Here is an 18,399-nt window from a genome sequence, read left to right on the forward strand (position 1 = left end):
TGTTGCCCCATGCCAGTTGGATGTGTAAATAAGCAACTGTTTGCTAACACGTTAGTGATAACAATAAGGTGATAAAATTTGTAAAAAACTTTGTGTTTACAGCTTGTACCCACTGCCCCCAAGTTGCTAAGAAAATCTTTTAATGTAGGTTTAAATTCATTATTAGATAGAGGCAGTGGGTGATGAAAGGAGTAGATATTTCAGTATTTATTTATTTTAATAAGGGACAGACCAGAAAAAGAAAAAGTTCTGTCTGTCACAAAATCAAATTAAATATTCTCTTTCCCTTCTATCTTTAACAGACTTGTGCATAAATGCGAATGCACAAACCAAGTCTGGACACAGCAGTCGTTCGCCAAAAGCTTTAGATGGAGTCAATATTACAGGGCCAAGTTCATGACTTACTCTTATCTCTTTCCCGTGGCCTGTTTTTATGACAGATAAAACCTCTGTCTTCTTGACCTATTCTCTTATTGCATTCCCAGAGAACTGGTCAGAGATCCAGGCCCAGTAAAACGAGGGAGACGAGGAGGACGGAGTGAGGCTCTGCTCATCTAAGGATGCTGCTGTCATCAATCAGTGGTTCCAGATCTGGCAATCCCATCAGCCACCTGGGCTGCAGTCCGGAACCTAACACCTGCGGTTTGCCAATTAATTTTCTGATAGGGTTCAAAGGCAGAGCAAGGGAGGTGGAAGAGGCCGAGCAGGGGGTCCATCTAGGCCACAATCCAACACATATATAACACACGAATTACGAACATGGGCAAGCATTTACACACATAAAAATAGCTTCACTCTCATTTTAATGCACTAATTTCTCTGACTAGCCCCATCTCTCTCTCTTACTAAACTAACATAAGTAATTAAGATCTTAAACACACAAACACACACTCATACACTCACACACTGGTCGCCCTCTTGACCTTCACTCAAGAGTTTAACTACTTTACAACTCTCCAAAGACACCGTGGGTTGTTGGGGGGGGGGGCAATTAAACAGTGGCGTTCCAGGGAGCAAAGCGTACCAGACTGGAGCAGAAGGAAACTCATTTAGCAGATGAGTGGTTTTTTGGAGCACGCAGTTCCAATGAGAAGTGAGAGGTGCGAAGCAGACAGCGCCGGCGGGGATAGCGAGCTTCCTGTATGCAACAGCACAGAGCAAGCAAGCCAATCATAACACAGACTCCTGAAAAACAAGCAATGTGTTGTCACTAGGCGCTCAAAGCCTTTGAAAGGTAGAGATGGCCCAACTGCTGCTTTGTAAATCTGTTTTGAATGCATTCACAACTGAAAAAACTGTCTAGAAATATACTTGCAGTGGGTGTGTAGGCCTCTGGAACATATTACCATTCATTTTGAGGCTATGCTTGCTTTAAGAGACCTCTCCTAAAACACCAATTGTTGCACTTTTCTTCATTAAGAAAGGTTTTTACCTGTGACATATTTTCCACATAAGGTCAGAATTCTAATAAAACATTCACAGCCTTTCCAAAAGCACAAAAGGCAGCATATTTCTTTCAAATGAGGTGAGAAACATTTTCAGAGGCCTAGCCTGCATTTGACAAAAAGGCAAGTTTTAGATTGATTTTCTTTCAACCCTAATGCAACCTCTTCTTTCTTTTTGTAGTAGAAATGGACGTAGCGAAAAACGGATGCGTAGAAACAGCATTTTAATACCCTCACACATGAATCCCACATGTAGCACTGTTAAATTGGATGGGATCATTATGATGTCTGAATTCAGCACGTCAGCTGGCCAACAGCTTGCACTCTTGGCTTCTCTGCACTGGCTCACACATGTGGCTTTCTCAACAAGGGCTCCAAATGCGTTCTGTACGCTTAGTGTCAGCGCAACTTAAGTTTCCTGCGTAAGGATGTGGGCAAAGACTTGGCTGGCCTCATATCTGGCTCAGAGTGAGAGCTGGAATGAAGTACGGGCTTCTATTTAGCAACCTATTCATGGCAGCACTGAATTTTGCAGTAAACATCTCTAGAATCTGTAATTCCTAAAGAGGTTTCTTTACATTCTCTTTAAGTGTTTTCTTTTTCACTTGAATCCCTGCCTGTAAGATAAATTTGACTTCTCTTGAATGAAAGTTCTTTAAATTGATAATTTTAGAAGACTTATATCCATATATGTGCCATATGTCAAAAAGAAAGGGGGGCTGATGCTCCTCTTAAATTCAGATATGAGGAAAAAGTGAACAACTGCACAGTTTGATTTCAATACCATATGCTAAACCTTTCAAGATCAAAGCTGTGAATACTCTGGCACTGAAAAAAGAAAATAATCAAATAATGTCCTCAAAAATCCACCAACTGAAAAGACTGACCTGCCACCAGGTCTGAGATTTACAGTCAATATAGTATTCCGATAAAAGAAAAATGGCCAGAAGTGAGACTTCGTACGACTTTTCTCACATTCGGAGAGGAGAGAAGGGGGTGAGGCAACAGCTGTGTAATAAAAGACGTGTGGCCTCATACGTTAACATTCAATTTGAGTCCATATTCTCTCTTTTAATCTCTCTCCCCTCTATGGCCTGACTTTTTCCATTCACTTCAACTGTGTCCTTTGGCTTGGATGAGGGACCGCAGACCTTGGAGATGCCGGCAGGGCCTGCGTTTCGCTCACTGCAGGATTTAATGTCCATATCCTGCCTCTAGCAGCTAAAGATGGAGCCTTTAACTAACTGAGAGTGATGCCTGTGATGTAATGTGAACTATGGGGCCCGCAGAGGGAATATCAGAGCGGCAGGCCGAAAAAATCAATCGCTGGTCGCTCTCCTCCAGGCTGTGTGACACCAGTGGTGACATCTCGGATAACGTCAACACATGAGAGAGAAAAGGACAATTCTATGTGTGTGTGAGATATTGCTATGAAATAACTTATTTTGTTCACTCTCATATGCTCATAGTTAGATTTATACAGATTCATTTTCTGCTATTTACACTGTGAGAATCTGTGGGTGAATCTGCATATCACTTTGCTTGTGAGTAAGGCCGGTATGGCCGTTTATTAATTATAATTTATCTGCCTGTCATGTTTCAATGCCAATGAGGTGTATAAGATCATATGACATTCAGTGGCACAAATTACATTGCTAAAAAGTGGCCTTATTTTAACATTTTAAAATGTGTGGCCAGAATTCAGCGTATTGAAAAACAAGCCTTTATCCACATTTTGTGGATCCATATAGGGACTTGAAGTCTCTCAAGTCCATACCCGTTTCCAGAGACAAGAATTTACTGTCTTTGTCCCTAAACTTGTGGATAGTTTACTTTTTACCAATGACATTTTAAGACTCCCTTACATCCCCTTGCTTTTCTTAATTTATCCGTTTGCTCTTAAGTTTTATGTTATTTCTATTGTACTGTTGTTGTAGCTGTTACTATATAACTGTTTTAATTGTGAAGCACTACATAACTTTTGCTTTGGAAAATGCTGTAAAAATACATCTTTACTTACTTACTTATCAGAATGATGACGAATGTGCTACCACCCTCACCTTTACAATAAATATTACAGGTTTGTCAAGTTTGCCCTGGGGCAGACAGTTTCCTACCATGGTCTTAATGCTGTTTAACTTGTTTTTCTGCCCTGAATATCTAGTTTTGGCATGAAAATGGCCCAACATAAAGATACTAAATGTCGATTTAGCTCCATTTCAATATTGACAGCTGGGTTGGCCTCAAAAACCCATTTGAATCTATAGTGGTTTTGACACTGTAGGAACAAAAATTTACAGCATATTTTTAATTCAAATCACTCCCAGTGATATCTATTCTGAAAGCAGTGGAGTGGAAAACTGGCACAGAGAAGTACAAAAACACTGTCAGACAAAATAGAAACTTGGGGAGCCATTACCTCGTCTGCATCCGTGGCTGTTAGCTGCATTATCTTGAAGCCATCTCCAACGTTCTCCTCAATGGTCACATCAAGAATATCATTAGGGAAAACAGGCGGGTTGTCATTGACATCCTGCAGCGTGATCTCCACCTGCAGAGGAAGAATAAACACCACAGTTTCCGTTAAAGCGCTGCCAAAGTTGGCCTGCTGCAGCTGTTAAGATCACTGCAAAGAAAAAAAAACATGTCCATATTCGTGGATTTCAGATGATGAAGAAGCTGCACAAGCAGGGGAAAGTTATCATTCTCTGACTCCAGAGAGGCTAGAGAGGAAAGCTGTGAAGTGTAGTATATTGACTTTGAAAGGTCAAAAACTAAGGAGACTGAATTATTGTTTTATCCATAGATCATTTATTTAGATCTAGTAGTAGAATAAGTCTGCTAGTGAGATAGACCTAAAGCTAATTTACCTTTCTTTTTCCTGTTTCATGTAATTGAAAAATACATGTTGATGCTCCAACAGTAGTAATTATTAATTGAGTTAGCTAAACCATACAAATAAAGCAGTAGCTAAATGCGATCATAATGTTAAAAAAAAGTAACACCAGATAAACAAAAAGGTAACTAGCCTAGCCTAGCGGAGTAGCAGTCACTGCCATCTCTGCCTCGACTCTACTGAATTCAAGTGATTTGAGGTGGTTAAATCACATATTCAAACTTTTTAAATGAAAGATTAATGTATTAAACTAGCTCAAATGGACAGGAAAGCTGAAGAAGAAACAAGAACAGTTGTTGATATTTGTAGTAGTGGTGGCAACAAAAGGCGTATTAGTACTGTTCCAGATAAAATACCCACTTTCCACTGCCAGAAAGTAACATATCTAGAGAACTGCATTGTGGGTCTATGGCAGACCTCATATATCCCACTGTCACTGGAGCTCATGGAAAGTGTACAATATACAAATTGACTTGATGGCAGCTACAGCTCCTGCCTCCCAATAAGGAGATCGTGGGTTCGTGGGTTCGATTCCCGGACCGGACCAACATATCTCTCTGGGTGGAGTCTGCATGTCCTCCCGTGTTATGGGTTCTCACTGTCCAAAGACATGCATGTGTGGATAACTCTAAATTGCCCATGTGAGTGAATGGTTGTCTGTCCTTGTCTGTGTCTGTGTTCGCCCTGCGACGAGTTGGCCACTGTCCAGGGTGTGCCCTGCCAAGGCCCAAGTCACTGGGATAAAGTTGAGCGGTAGAAAATGGATGGATGGATGGACTTGAGGCTCTTTTCCATAGAGACTTACAGTGAGTGTAACAGGAGAGCAAACTAACTGCAGCTTAGGGATTTTCACTTTAATGTCTTAGAAACCAAAATAAACACAAATTATTGTAGACCACAGACCCCCCATGTGGACTAACTTTGTCCCATGTAGTGTTCTCTGATAATCTAAATTTAATACAGACACAGCAGTAGTAAGAGTGAAACCTATGATTAGATCAGTTGTTTATATAAATTATGTGATTTCAAGTATCAAAGCGACATTTAACTTTTTCTCATTTTACAAAAGACCACGTGATCCCACTTAAGGACCTCTGATGGTTCTCCCACCAGGCTTGGAGAACCCTCAGTCACCATCCTAGCTTGCTGTTAATACACTACATGGAGAAAAGTATGTGGACGCCCTTTCCACATCCCTTTTTGTGCTTTTTTTTTTCATGGTTTTGAATAGTCCCCTTAGTTTCAATTAAGGGAAATCTTAATGCTGCAGCATACAATATTTTAGACAACAGTGTGTTTCCAACTTTGTGGCAACAATTTGGGGAAGGCCCTTTCCTGTTTCAACATGACAATGCCTGGGTCCATAAGGAAATGACTTTCCCAGTTTGGTGTGGAAGAGCTTGACTGGCCCTGACCTCAACTCCATCCAGCACCTTTGGGATGAACTGGAACGCTGACTGTGAGCCACTTATCACCCAACATCATTCACCAACCTCACAAATGTCTGACATGACACAAATAAAAACCAACTAACTCCCAGAGCACTAGAATAAAAAGAAACATATAAGAGCAATAGTGTGTACGTCAAAATACATTTACTGCTACAGTTCCAATGGGAATCAAACCAACCTAACACAACCGACCACCTATAGCAGGACAGAGAAGCAGTTACACAAGCTCAGCTATGCAAATGTCTGAGGGAAAGTGGAAACCCTGGAGACAGTGAGAGTGAGACATTTATGGTTTCAGATGTTCTGTGTCTAGTGTGGCGATATTACATTTCCACTCATATCCCACAACTTAAACTGTGATCCCCTCCGCCTCATCCACTAACCCAAATATGCATTTCAAAGCAAGTAAACACGGCTCACTTTTGAATCATAACAGACATTTTGCTGCACATTCTCTGTTTATTGCCTCTATAAATATGGAAAAGCCGTGTTTAAATTCTCCAGTGATAGGATCTCCATTAATGTTGACAGTGATTATGGTAATTCTTGTGCCAGGCATCACAAGATGCCCCCACCTCTCTTTCACAACCCCCTGAAACACACAGAGATGAAGCTACACATTAGTGAGATGAAATAGGAAACAACTGTCAAAAGTCTACAATGGGTGCAGATTTTTAAGGCAACAAGAGTTCCCAGTGGGCATTTACAGAGCAGACAATGGGCCTCAAGGCCGTATGACCACCGAGGTGGGGGGTCAGATACAGCAGCCTATTCATACCCAGCTATTGACAGGAAAAGCAGACTTTGCATGTCCCACAAATCTGCTTTGCAACCAACAGTAGCAGGAAACTCTTCGTAACTGCTGCCACAGACTCCTTTTGGAAAAAGCTTAGTTCATTAAAGATGACCTAGAACAAAAAGCTTGAGGGAGGCATGACTGAAATGGTGTCAGAGTCTGGCTGAATAAAATATGCTTCTTGCTGTTTACTGCTACCGACCCCAGCAGGGCAAGTCTGTGCAAGGTCACAATTACAACAAATCTCATCACTGAACACTTAATCATCTGATCTGCTTGTGCCAGGATGAGGATGTTGTCCACTTATTAAACCGACTCTGAGTTAGTGTCTGTGTATCTGCATGACTAGAGATAATTACAGAAGAACAAGGCAGATTATGTCCTGGACACCAGCGATGCAGAAGTCGCATAAACAAGCCAATGACAGCGGCTCTCGACTCAACTTGCGCCTGAGCCGAGGGACCAGGGCAAAGTCAACAAACAATGAATATTTATCTCCCGCCCTGTGTGTCCCCTTGATGTGTAAATAATGCAAGGCCCACTTCTGAGGAGTGAACTAATTAGGGTAGAAGTACAGTTTTGAGAAATTATGCCTCACGCTTCCAGTTTGCATTACCCAGGCTCCCACGGGACAAGAATATATCAAAGAGCTTTGGTGAAAAATTCATTGGAGGAAGAGGAAGCGAGGTCAGGAGGGGGGAGGCTGAGAGAAGCAGGAAGAGAGGTTTTGTTCCCTCTACCTGTCTGCGGCGGACCCAGACGCCCCGGCCGAGGCAGGTGAAACACATTAGTTTACAAGGTAAAAGATTGTGTTACACGAACTACTGTTTCAAGTTGCAGGTGCTGCTAACTGGCTGCCAGGGTTTTATTATTTATGGGGCGGTATGAATGATTCACGCGTCAAGTGGTTCCTGAGCACTGTCGATTATGAGACCTTAAGTGATGGAAGGTATTTGTCCATGAGGTTGCGACTGGAGCTCGTACTCAGTAGTGATAATTTAATCTTGTTGCAAAATTCCCAGAGTTTACATGATATACGCAGGAATGACAGGTGGGATAATTTAGATGTCTGAACTTATGTTATGTAATCTAGTCTCCTTTCTCACTCAGAATTTCAATTTAAAGCATCAGTTCACCCATATTAACAAAAAGACATGCAGATAGTTTTGTTTTTATGTGCCGAGGTTTTGAGATATCTGAAATTTCTGTGGTGACCCAAATATAAATGGGGAGAATGGGTTTTCATTTTTATTGCACTCAAAGCATGGGGAAACTTGGGTCCTTCCAGTGAAAATGTCCCAGTTATTTTGAATAATTCACAGACCTCACTGGAACTACTTTCAACCAAAGAAATAGTCGGTATGAAAACGACGGTATGAGACATCTGTGGATTATACAGAGTAACCAAAACATTGATTCTGGAAAGACATGCCGCTGTTAATTTTTTTAAATGTCATTTTTTAATGCTATGAGGAGCACAAATTAAATTCCATTAACCTCTACTGTATTGGGGTGGATGCAGAAGTTTCAAAGGCATTGGCACACAATATCAAAACAATCTGTTTGGCTAGGGCTAGTTGAGAAAATACAGTGTGTCTTTTTGTCATTTGAGTGAAGTGACCCTTAAAATCATCTGCATCTGCATGCTGCATCATTCATTCACATTTTGTAATACTGACACTCCACATTTAGCCATCTTTAAAAAGACTTGCTTGTGGAAGCCAAGCAGACAGCAGACATCAAAGTACAGGCCTTCACCTCAACAGTAACAGAATATACCAAAATAATTCTTCAATCCCACCACACTGTAATATCCAAAGTGAGAAGAAACAGTTCTGGTTACAGCTGAAGGTAAAAGCATCACCTGTGTCCCTGAGAGCAAACAACCGTTGCCATTTCCCCCACATCTAAAAAGTGGAAGTAGCACAGCTTTCCATATGTTTCCCACTTAAAATGTCTCATACTTGCAGTTCTGCCAAGTCCTCTGCAGACAGACAGACAGACAGACAGGGGAAAAGTCACTGTAGGAGCAAGAGATCTATTATTTGAGCACAATCCCATGTAGGCTGAGCACATATTTTGTCGGTTACAGACTTTTTTAATAACCGGTAGAGGGTCTGATTAATTAAGTGAGGAATGGTTTGCATTACAGATGAGTAATAAAGCGGATGTTTGCTCCATTGAACACCATGAACCTCTGAGTTAAAAGGTTAAAATTCACATCATTAGCACACACATTTCTTCCAAAGCAGACTTTGCAGAAAAAAATTTAACTTTTGAGTGCAACTGATGCAACAGTTGGCCTGTAAATGTTGAGCTCATCTGATCGTAAAAACTGGAGCAGGGTGCGCCTCCTGCAGGAAATAATCATTTCAAAATGATTGAATATCTGATTAGATGCTGTTGACGAGTTGGGGTCAAGGGTTGGGGGAAGCACCGACTTCCAGCTCTCATTACACTTGGCCTCTGAGATTGAATGATTCCACTTTGCATCATCCATTTTTTACTGATGACAAAAAACTAGGATCACAAAGCAATTCCAAATATAACACTTCATCATAGAGCCAGATCCAGAATCATATGCTGTTAAAAGAAATTACTCAGGCTTTGGCGCAGTATAAACTGCTAAATAGCACAAAGGAATTTTTGCAATGCCATAAAAGAGAGTCAACACTAAAAGCCTTTGAGACATGCCGATTCTATTGACGTATGATAAATCAATAACAAAAACTAATCCAATCTGAGGTATAACACACTGTTTGTTTACACTGACATGATGGTTATCTAAGGTTACATTGGTCTAATGCCTGGGCCAGACCCTGTGTAATGTGAGGACAGTGCTTTGAGACTGAGAAGAGTTGAAGGCTGGTACAGCTTGGGCTGGTTAGCAGAGTGTTCCAACAGAAGCAGAAAAATACAAAGGCTCCAAGTGCTGTGCTTCTCAAAAGGAGCACGAGACTCATCACTGAGCCTTCTCATATTCAGACGGAGAGGTTACATCCCTTCCAACCGCTGACTGTGAAACCTTCGAAGAGCCGCACCCATGCAGGTCAGTAAGGACTTCCTAACTAATTACCACAACTGCTTCAACAAAGCATTAAACTCCCAGGGCTTCTAACAAACTCCCTGCACATTGGAAAATCATACTTTTCCCAACGTTCGTGCTCTATTTAAGAGCCACTGTGTTGTATGGAGGAATCTGTCATCCCCTCAACTTTGAAAATGGATTATCGACCGTCTAGTAAAAGCCCGGGCCCGTGTCTGTGTTTGCCTTGCTTAATCTGAAAACCGTATGGCATGATCCACGCACATCTGATGGATGCCCTGCTATATAAGAGAAACTGTAAAGTGGGACCTGGGTATTAAAACGCCACATTCAACATAATTAATTTCCTGCAACTATACAGACAAAGACCATCATTATTTAACTTCATCTTCACTTCTTTCTCTACCTCTCCTTGTGGTTGTTTCAACTGTTTAGATAGAACGTCATAGACTCTAGGCTCCAGATTTATGGGGAGTTTAAGAACTCATGGGTTCTGTGGGTCAAGAACACTGGTATAAGTGCCATCTTGGTTCTGTCTTTTAAGAACAAAAGGAAACACAACTAAATAATTAAGACAAGGTCAAACTGATCTCTTCCGTACGGCTTCTTTAACACGTGTACAATCGCAACTGGCTCGGTCTGTCAAACAAATGCCTGCAGAGTAATTCATCTTCCAACCGCAGTCATCAGGCTCTGCAAAGTGCAAGCGCGCTCCGGAGACAGGAATTTGTGCGTGCCAGAGATGGGAATGTGCTCGGGAAAGAGCAGACAAAGCTGGACGTCAGCCAAACCTCAACGTACTGTGCAAGAGAGAAGTCAGGATACGATCATATCCCCCTCAAGTCCCCCCAAAACCTTCTGCAGTCCCATGGAAAGAAAAAAAAGAGTGAGTAAGAGAAAGAGACAGACAAAACAAAACAAAACAGGAGAGCCTGCAAACGATCACAAAGCACCTTGGCCTTATGTAACCAACAAGGGGAGAGAGAGAGGAGAGACAATGTCGGACAAGTGGTTTTAATAAAGGGGATCACTGTCCTCTCGGCGGACCACTTCACCAACTGTTAAAAGATTGTTTGTCTACAGCAGGCCCCTTCAAACCCCCTGCGAACCCTTGCCAAGCGAGGTTCCCTCTGAGCATTTCTGGTGGGACATATAATCCAACAGAACAAATAACCCACCAGGTCATCTGGACCAGTGTATTGTTTCACAGAGGTTCTGGGCTCGTTGACATCTCTGCACACAGGAGAGTGGAAACAAATCGTGATGGATTGCCATTTTTAATGGTCTAGTATCCGGCCATGAGTGGTGCAAACTAGGGTTCTTTTTCACTATAAACAGCCATAACTCTTTCTCTATTATTCCTACCTGGGAGAGTTAGATGGAAAGTTTAATTAGACCTTGGGCAAGATCAGAGCAGAGCTAATGGAGGTGAGACAAGATTTAGCTCTCCTTGAAGCTGGAGCACAATTCAAAGCCATCATCGAAATTACCATAGCCTATTAAATGCAGTGCATTCTGTATCCCTGGATTAAAAGGTTAGAAGAACATCAAAACAAGCATTTTCTCCTTCTTGTGAGATGAAAGGTAAAAAACAAAATAATTAGCCTATTTGTGAAAAGTATGCTTTGAAGAGGTAAGGAAAGAAATGTATTTTCTTTTTATCAGCTGTCTGTCTTTTTTAAGGAATTCTTAAAAAGTGTAAAGAGACCATAACTGAAGTCAGCCGCCTATCGGTATCCATGTCGGTGCCACTGACTCTGCGTGAGTCTACGGCCTTATCACTCCGCTCTTTCCACAATTACCTCCAATTATGGCATTCAAACCACACAGACCATGGAAAGGAGAGAAACTGAAAAACATAGCACTTTGTAATTGCTCATGAAAACCCTCAAAATAGATCAAAAAGATTTTCAGATTTTTAACCATTTCTGGTACTGAAAACCTACAGATTCGAACTGAAATAAACAACATTCAATATGGAATGTAATTAAGTGCAATTACTCAAGTATTATACCATTAAATACTTCACATGGGTATTACAATTTTTGGAGACTTCACACTGTTTCTCTTCTGCATTCCAGACCGAAATATTGTACTTCTTAATTCTTTTTCTACTTCTGATGGCTGGAGTTACCATATACTTTGCTGAAAAACATTTTACATTCAACATATGATAAGCTCATTTGCAGTGTTCAGATAACAATGTCAACTTTTCAAGAGCTGCCTTGTGTTAAACTTGATGGCAACACATTTTTTCAAAGGATAAGAGGTAAGAGAATGCTGTAGAGAAGCATGTAATCCTTCAACTGATATGAAAGGAAGAAAAATCCCCAGAATTGGAGATACAAGCTTCAGCTTTCATTCGACAGCTGCAATATAACACATTGCTACAGTTTAAACTCCAAGAGAATAATGAAGTAGTCAGAGTCAGTGCCACCTAGACCACTTACAACATTAAAAATATAGCTTACATGTTAAAAAATCAATAATTTAACACACTGAAAGGAAGCATTCTTCACCATCCCTACTAGTGCTTTTGATACATGAGTATATTTCACTCCTAGATCTTACTTGTAATTAAGTATTTTTCCAATGTGGTATAGCTATGTGCTTAAATAAGAGATCTGAGTACTTGTTCAACCACTGGTGATGTCCAAAAAAGTAATATCATTGTCTTCTTCTGATTCAAATTGGATTTGATTTGTCTGGAGCCATCACAAATATATATAAGACAGGGAGATTGTTCCAAATGGTCCAGTATGTAATGTCAGGCCTTACATCAGTGGGATTTTAACAGATAAAGACTAAATCTAAGTGATGTACAGTAGATATCAGACATCTTTCTCTAAATCCAAATTTGGTTTCCAAGACTTCTGGAAGGGCTGCGAGAGGCTTTAAAGACTATTATGGCATCCATTTCATAGTTGCTGTCGGCCAGTGATAAATGCATGAGATTTAGGCTACAGGAGATGAGGGGACAAAAAATGCATTAGCAAAGGATCTCTGTCTAGGTTTCACCTAATTATTAACAAGTCACATCTATGATGACATCTCCGTCCTGCAGCAAGATAATTCCTTAACCTAGAAATCTAGATTAAATAATTAGCCTACTGTAATGATGTTTGGGACTGATTTGATAATAAATTAATCTAATAGATCTGGATTCCATCAGGGTTAACGTTATATTTGGGAGTTCACATAGCATCAAAGGAATTGTTATTCCCAGACTTTTCCCGTCTACTTGTTTGTTGCTGACAGGGTTAGGGTTTTGAAAACTGTCCCCTTTTAGTTTTGGCAAGTCAGGAAAGGGTTTGCATAGTCAGTATATTAGCACATTATGAATAAGAAAGACTACTCTGCAAGTCACTAAAGAATGCCAGTTTCCATCCACGTCATAAAAATCAGTTTTAAACTAAACTTTTAAACTAAAGTTGAAATGAACACACCACTGGCTGGCTGAGGTGAGAATTGAAAAACGAGGATCCTTAACTGCTGTTTACTTCATTTAAACAAGCATGAGTGGAGGAGTGGAGGACAGCGAGTCAGGAATGTAAGTACATGTGTATATGGTTGTGTGCCCTTGTGTGTGCATGAGGGGTGGCGTAGAAACCAGTTTTAATCCAAAACAGGACTTGGATTGTTGTGTGAAAAGCTCCCGGCACCCCCTCCAGTGTAGCCTGTTTATGTGAAAGACCCCTACAAACATTAATGTCGGGAGAAGTAGCAGAGTGGGGGTGGGCAGGGTTTATGTGTGTGTGTGTGTGTGTGTGAGAACGGGGGGGGGTTTGCACTAGTCGAACTTGTGGCTGATCTGTGCTCCCGACTGCCACCCAAAGCTCCTGCTGATCAGACTAAAAATAAGATGGTAGCTTAAGTGATAACTTGGAAAATGGACAGAAGTTTAGATTTCACCACTGCAGTTTGTTACATTTTGATGATATTACATATTTCTGTTCAAATAATACATCACTTTCTGTGTGACGGCACAATTTTGTGCCAGTTTCCTATCTAGTACTGCAAAGATCAGAATAGGCAATTCTGAATGCACTGAATAGTTCGCCATTTTGGGAAATGTGTTTGTTCACATTCTTACTGAGAGTTAGGGTAGATACTCATGTCTGTTAAGTATGGTGGGAGAAGCGGTCAGCTTAGCTTAGTATAAAAACTGGAAACACAAACGGAAATGTGAAAACAACAATTTGGGGTTTTAGGGGGAGTTATGTGCTGTAACTATCTTGACCAAAAACAGCTTATACATCCACCTACTGCTTTTTGCTCGGCAACATCACTGTAATAACTGCACTGCACCTGGCTGTTGGTTGCCAAGAATAACATTAATTGGCACATTTTCTGTATGGTTTAGCCTCACCGCACTCATCAACCGTAGCAGGCAGCTGTTTTCTGCAAACAAAGTTCTGACAAGCCCACTCTACGCTACCTGCCCAGTGCCAAATGGCAGACAGGCAAAGTTGGTAGCTGGTGAAGAAAGTTAACAGTTAACGTGTCAGCTTAAGAAAGCTTAAGAATCAGATATTTTTAACCGGGGTTGGAGTAGATCAAGTCAGATTTAACAGGAGAGAAAATATTGAACTTACATTCATCTAGTGGATGCCATATGAATGATAATGTTGCTCTGTGTCAGTTGTTTCCTAATGTTTCTGCCCGTAATAAGCTAATAAGCTACACTTAACTTGATAGTTCATGCACTATTACCTTATACCGTATTATTATCATCAACCCGTAAACCCACTTATTTTATACTTATACCCACTTGGTACTTAATTTATTTTCTGACCTGTATTATAGTGTATTATATTTTTTACTTAGTACTTCTATTCCTGTGTGCACTGACGTGACAGTGAGCTGCTGTAACAAAAGAGTTTCCCCTCAGGGATCAATAAAGTATTTCTGATTCTGATTCTGATAATGGGCAAATGTATTAATGCAGTTTTACATATATATCTAATCAAGCTCTAAAAAACATCACATCATATAATTCATCTCGGTCATTCCTGATCAAAGAAATGACTGTCTCTTCTTTTGCTTCATTGTCATGAAAGTTATTGCTCTTTTTGGCGCACCATACATCTGCCGCGGCCATTTAGGCCTCAACAGGAACCAGCTTGGCAAGAAAACCTGATCTGAAGACATTCTGAGGGGCAAAAAAAAAAAAATGACAGAGAAATGTTGATGAATTTAACATGAGGTGACGTAAAAAAAAAAAAAAAAAAAACGACTGCCAAAAAAACCCAACTTGATAATGAGGGACAGTTCCCCCTGCTGAGGCCATTCATGGAAACAGACTGGAGGGCCTTGTGATAGCTCTGCCTTTTTTTTCTCACACACAGATACAAATGGATGAAAACGCAAACTGTGCTCCAATCACACGGTAGGCTATGACAGGCTCATTCATACATGTGTGATGGTAAAACCCCCCCCCTCTGTCATACCGGACACATACCTCCACATGCACTTCCACACTACAAGGAGCTCTTACAAGGCTTCACATGTTAAACTCTCTCTTATTATCATGAAGATGGGCCTTTTAGAAGTACCATCCATCTTAATTAACAAGCCATTTGTATGCACTTCAGCCCCCAAGACAAAATAGCATGGGAAGAAATCCTGTGGCCAAAGACGAATTCTAGGGCTCTAAGACATCATTAGCGGATCACAAAAAACTTCAATGGTCTTCCCATGTTGCCTGCTCATTTCATTATCTCTCACTGTTCATTGCAATTGCCAGCTTCACTTGCATTTTACGGATGTGATCCAAAACTTTCCCCATGGAGCGAGAGCCTCGGTTCCCATTCCTTTAGAGTTCCAGATAATTTGAGGCACTCTCTTCGTGATTTACGGCCCGGCCGTAACATCAATGCCTCACTGTCTGTAAAGCAAAAGCGACTGACGTATAGCATGCCGTTCTGTGGCTACTGAAATGAATGAATAGAATTTTGCTTTTAGATGTCAAGCACGAACAAACAAATGTCAGCCTCAATATGATCTGTTCTCTCTCACCAGTCCTGTGGCTAAACTGCTCACAATAAGAATAGCTGTTGACAGATCACTATTTTAAAGTGGCTCTGTTTTGGCCGATTTCTGACTTTTGAAATGGTCACTTCACTGGGTGGTGTGTAAGTGTATGTGAGTGCACACAAGTGCATGGGGGTCTTCCTATAGGGCCTGTGTCTGCAAAACAAAAAGGAAATGTTTCAAAAACAGCCTTATGGGTAATTCGCCGTCACAGCCACCGCTTCTTTCTTTTTTTCTTTTTGTCTGGCAGCACGCTTGAACGCAGCTGAATAGCCAAGAGACAATTCGTCTCAATTCCCCATTCAGGAAACCTACAGAGACTATTAATTGTCAACTCATAAAGGCCCCATAGACGCCCCATGAGAGAGGATGCAGCTCATATTCTAAGACTTTTTTCTCACTCTCCTCCTACTTTCTTTCTGCCTCTGCAATCATCCATAACACCTTTAGGTTTTCTCCAGGGTTTAGAGTAGCAGCGTGCGAGGTCAGAAGGTGATTATTAATTCCTCTGAGCAGTTGCATTGTGGGAGCCCTTGGTTACTCTGGGGTCAAAACCTCCAGTTTAGCACAAGGGTGTCATTTGTTAGTTGACCTTTCCTGCAGCTCTGACATGCATTTTGTGGATCAGGAGAAGAAAAGGAGGAGAAGGGACGACTTCTGTATTTCATTTCTATCACTTCTTGTTTAAATAAATCCTCCAGACTTTTACCAATAAAAAAAGAGACAGACCGCCCAGACAACAAGACTTGTGGGCATTTGGGAATTTGACAGAAAGAAATACTCAGACAACAAAAGAGCAATGCTGTCCTTCTCCTCTTCTGACTTGGGAAGTGAAACCAGCAATCAGCAAACACTCAAACAAAGGGGTTCTTAAAACGGTGAACACCAAAGTCTGACAAAGTTGGTGTTTACTAGCGAGGAAATTGTTTAGTCTAGCAGCAATAGCAAAAAAAAAAAAATAAATAAATCTAAAGTCATTATCAATATCTGTGGCAAACAATGTGGGGATGAAACACAGCATATACAGTGTCTCCCAAACTCACTCCACACCCAAGCAAACACACAAACAGAGCCCTGACAAGTGACATATTAATTCAACATTTACACAACATTTTAAACAATGTGTCCAGGGAAAAGCAGATTGTGTTCTGAACCAAAATCTTTATGAGATATGTTTAGACTGAACTGCTTCGGATAACACAAATACACAAATTTCTTGTTGGAAAACAAGCAAAGGGGCAAGATCTTATCCTGAGCATGTTATAAAATCAGATCTGCTTTTACTTTCCCGTTAGTGTTAGGGACAGTTTTAACAGGATGTCGTGATGAGTCCTTGTAACGAAAACAATATTTACCCACAAGCAGTCAGTTCCACTTTCATGACTTTTTGTGGATTCAGGAAAAACATACATATCACTACCATACGGCCGGTTGTGGACGCTACGTCAAAAAATCAAAACATCGGTTTGACGGCTGCACGTCATCTGGGGCAGGAAGAGAAAAAAAGCTTTTAATTTCTAAGCTGGAGGACGTCTGGCCGCTGTCAGTCAGTGCAGAGAAGAGGATTTAAGAAGGGCTGTGCCTGGGTAAAAGGGCTTACAGTGTCACATATGATCTAGTCACCGACAGGAACAGTCACCACCTCCACCTCCACCCGTCCAACACCCCCCCCACCGCCATGGCTCGGTATGCATGGATGAAACCAACCACTTGGCACAGCAGGACAGAAAGAGAAGGGGGGTTAGAGAGTGGAAAAGGGGAATGAGGGCAGCAATTGAGAGACCAGAAAAAGACAAGTGAGGCCCTAAAGCCTCTGTGAGGCTGTAGTTAGACACAGTAGTACTTTGAGCTATATGCTAACGTCAGCATAATAACATGCTCACAATGACAATGCTAACATGTTGATGTTTGGCAGGTATAATGTTTACAATGTTCACCATCACTATCCAAAGAGCAACAATCCCATCCATTCAGCCACACTGCGAGCGTGGTAAAAAACCCAACCAATAAAACCACCACCTCTTTTTAAACAATCCCACCTTCCTGCCTTTCAATCAAACTGACAGGTTTAGTCATTTGATTGATCCTTCATTGTATTATGTCCTGCCTGCATACCCTATTTAAACAGGAACTGCATCACATTAAGGAAGTAATACTATAGGGGACAGAGCTCCACGATGGTCTAGATGCTTTTTCAGATGCTTGACCACAATTAAATTCTAGAGGAATCTCTTCATAAAGCATGATAATGACAGAATGTGGCAAAAATGTCTGCTGTTATCAGCAATATCAGCCTTCAATATCCACTATCAGTCAAACTAACGTCCTTCTCCAGTCCATTCACTACCCTCACGTGCACATCCCTCTAGTCTCTCCCACTCTGGGTCTTAATTCCTGTTTCTATTTTTCCACTGCACGCGAGAGCTCCTCTTTCATATGAGATTCCTCTGACATGTAGCTCAGATTTCAAGTAAATCCAGCTCTGGGCACCACAGTTTATTCCTACCTGTTTAAACAATAGCCCAAGAGTTAAGAAAAATAATGAGATATTTCTAACAAAATAAATGCTACTGTATGTCTCCATTCTGTGAAGTTTAGCACACCAGACTGTCACACAGCGAGAGGTTTATTTTCCATTACAGTGATATAATTTCCATCTGACATGAAGCTTGGTTCGTCAGCGGACCATTGAATTCTCATCTTTCTACCCTGGGAAGGGTTTTGCTGAGCAG

At 41.1% G+C, this 18,399-nt stretch overlaps 1 protein-coding gene across 1 annotated transcript in view; it reads right to left on the bottom strand.

The window, feature by feature from the left end:
• LOC122880138 (protocadherin Fat 4) overlaps window positions 1-18,399 on the bottom strand; it is a 109,258-nt gene that overhangs the window by 49,222 nt on the left and 41,637 nt on the right. Inside the window, exon 2 of the mRNA XM_044204945.1 lies at window positions 3,865-3,996. Coding sequence (XP_044060880.1) covers window positions 3,865-3,996 — 132 coding nt within the window. The remainder of the gene's footprint in view (window positions 1-3,864; window positions 3,997-18,399) is intronic.

Source organism: Siniperca chuatsi, linkage group LG8, assembly GCF_020085105.1.
Source record: "Siniperca chuatsi isolate FFG_IHB_CAS linkage group LG8, ASM2008510v1, whole genome shotgun sequence".
Taxonomy (NCBI): domain Eukaryota; kingdom Metazoa; phylum Chordata; class Actinopteri; order Centrarchiformes; family Sinipercidae; genus Siniperca; species Siniperca chuatsi.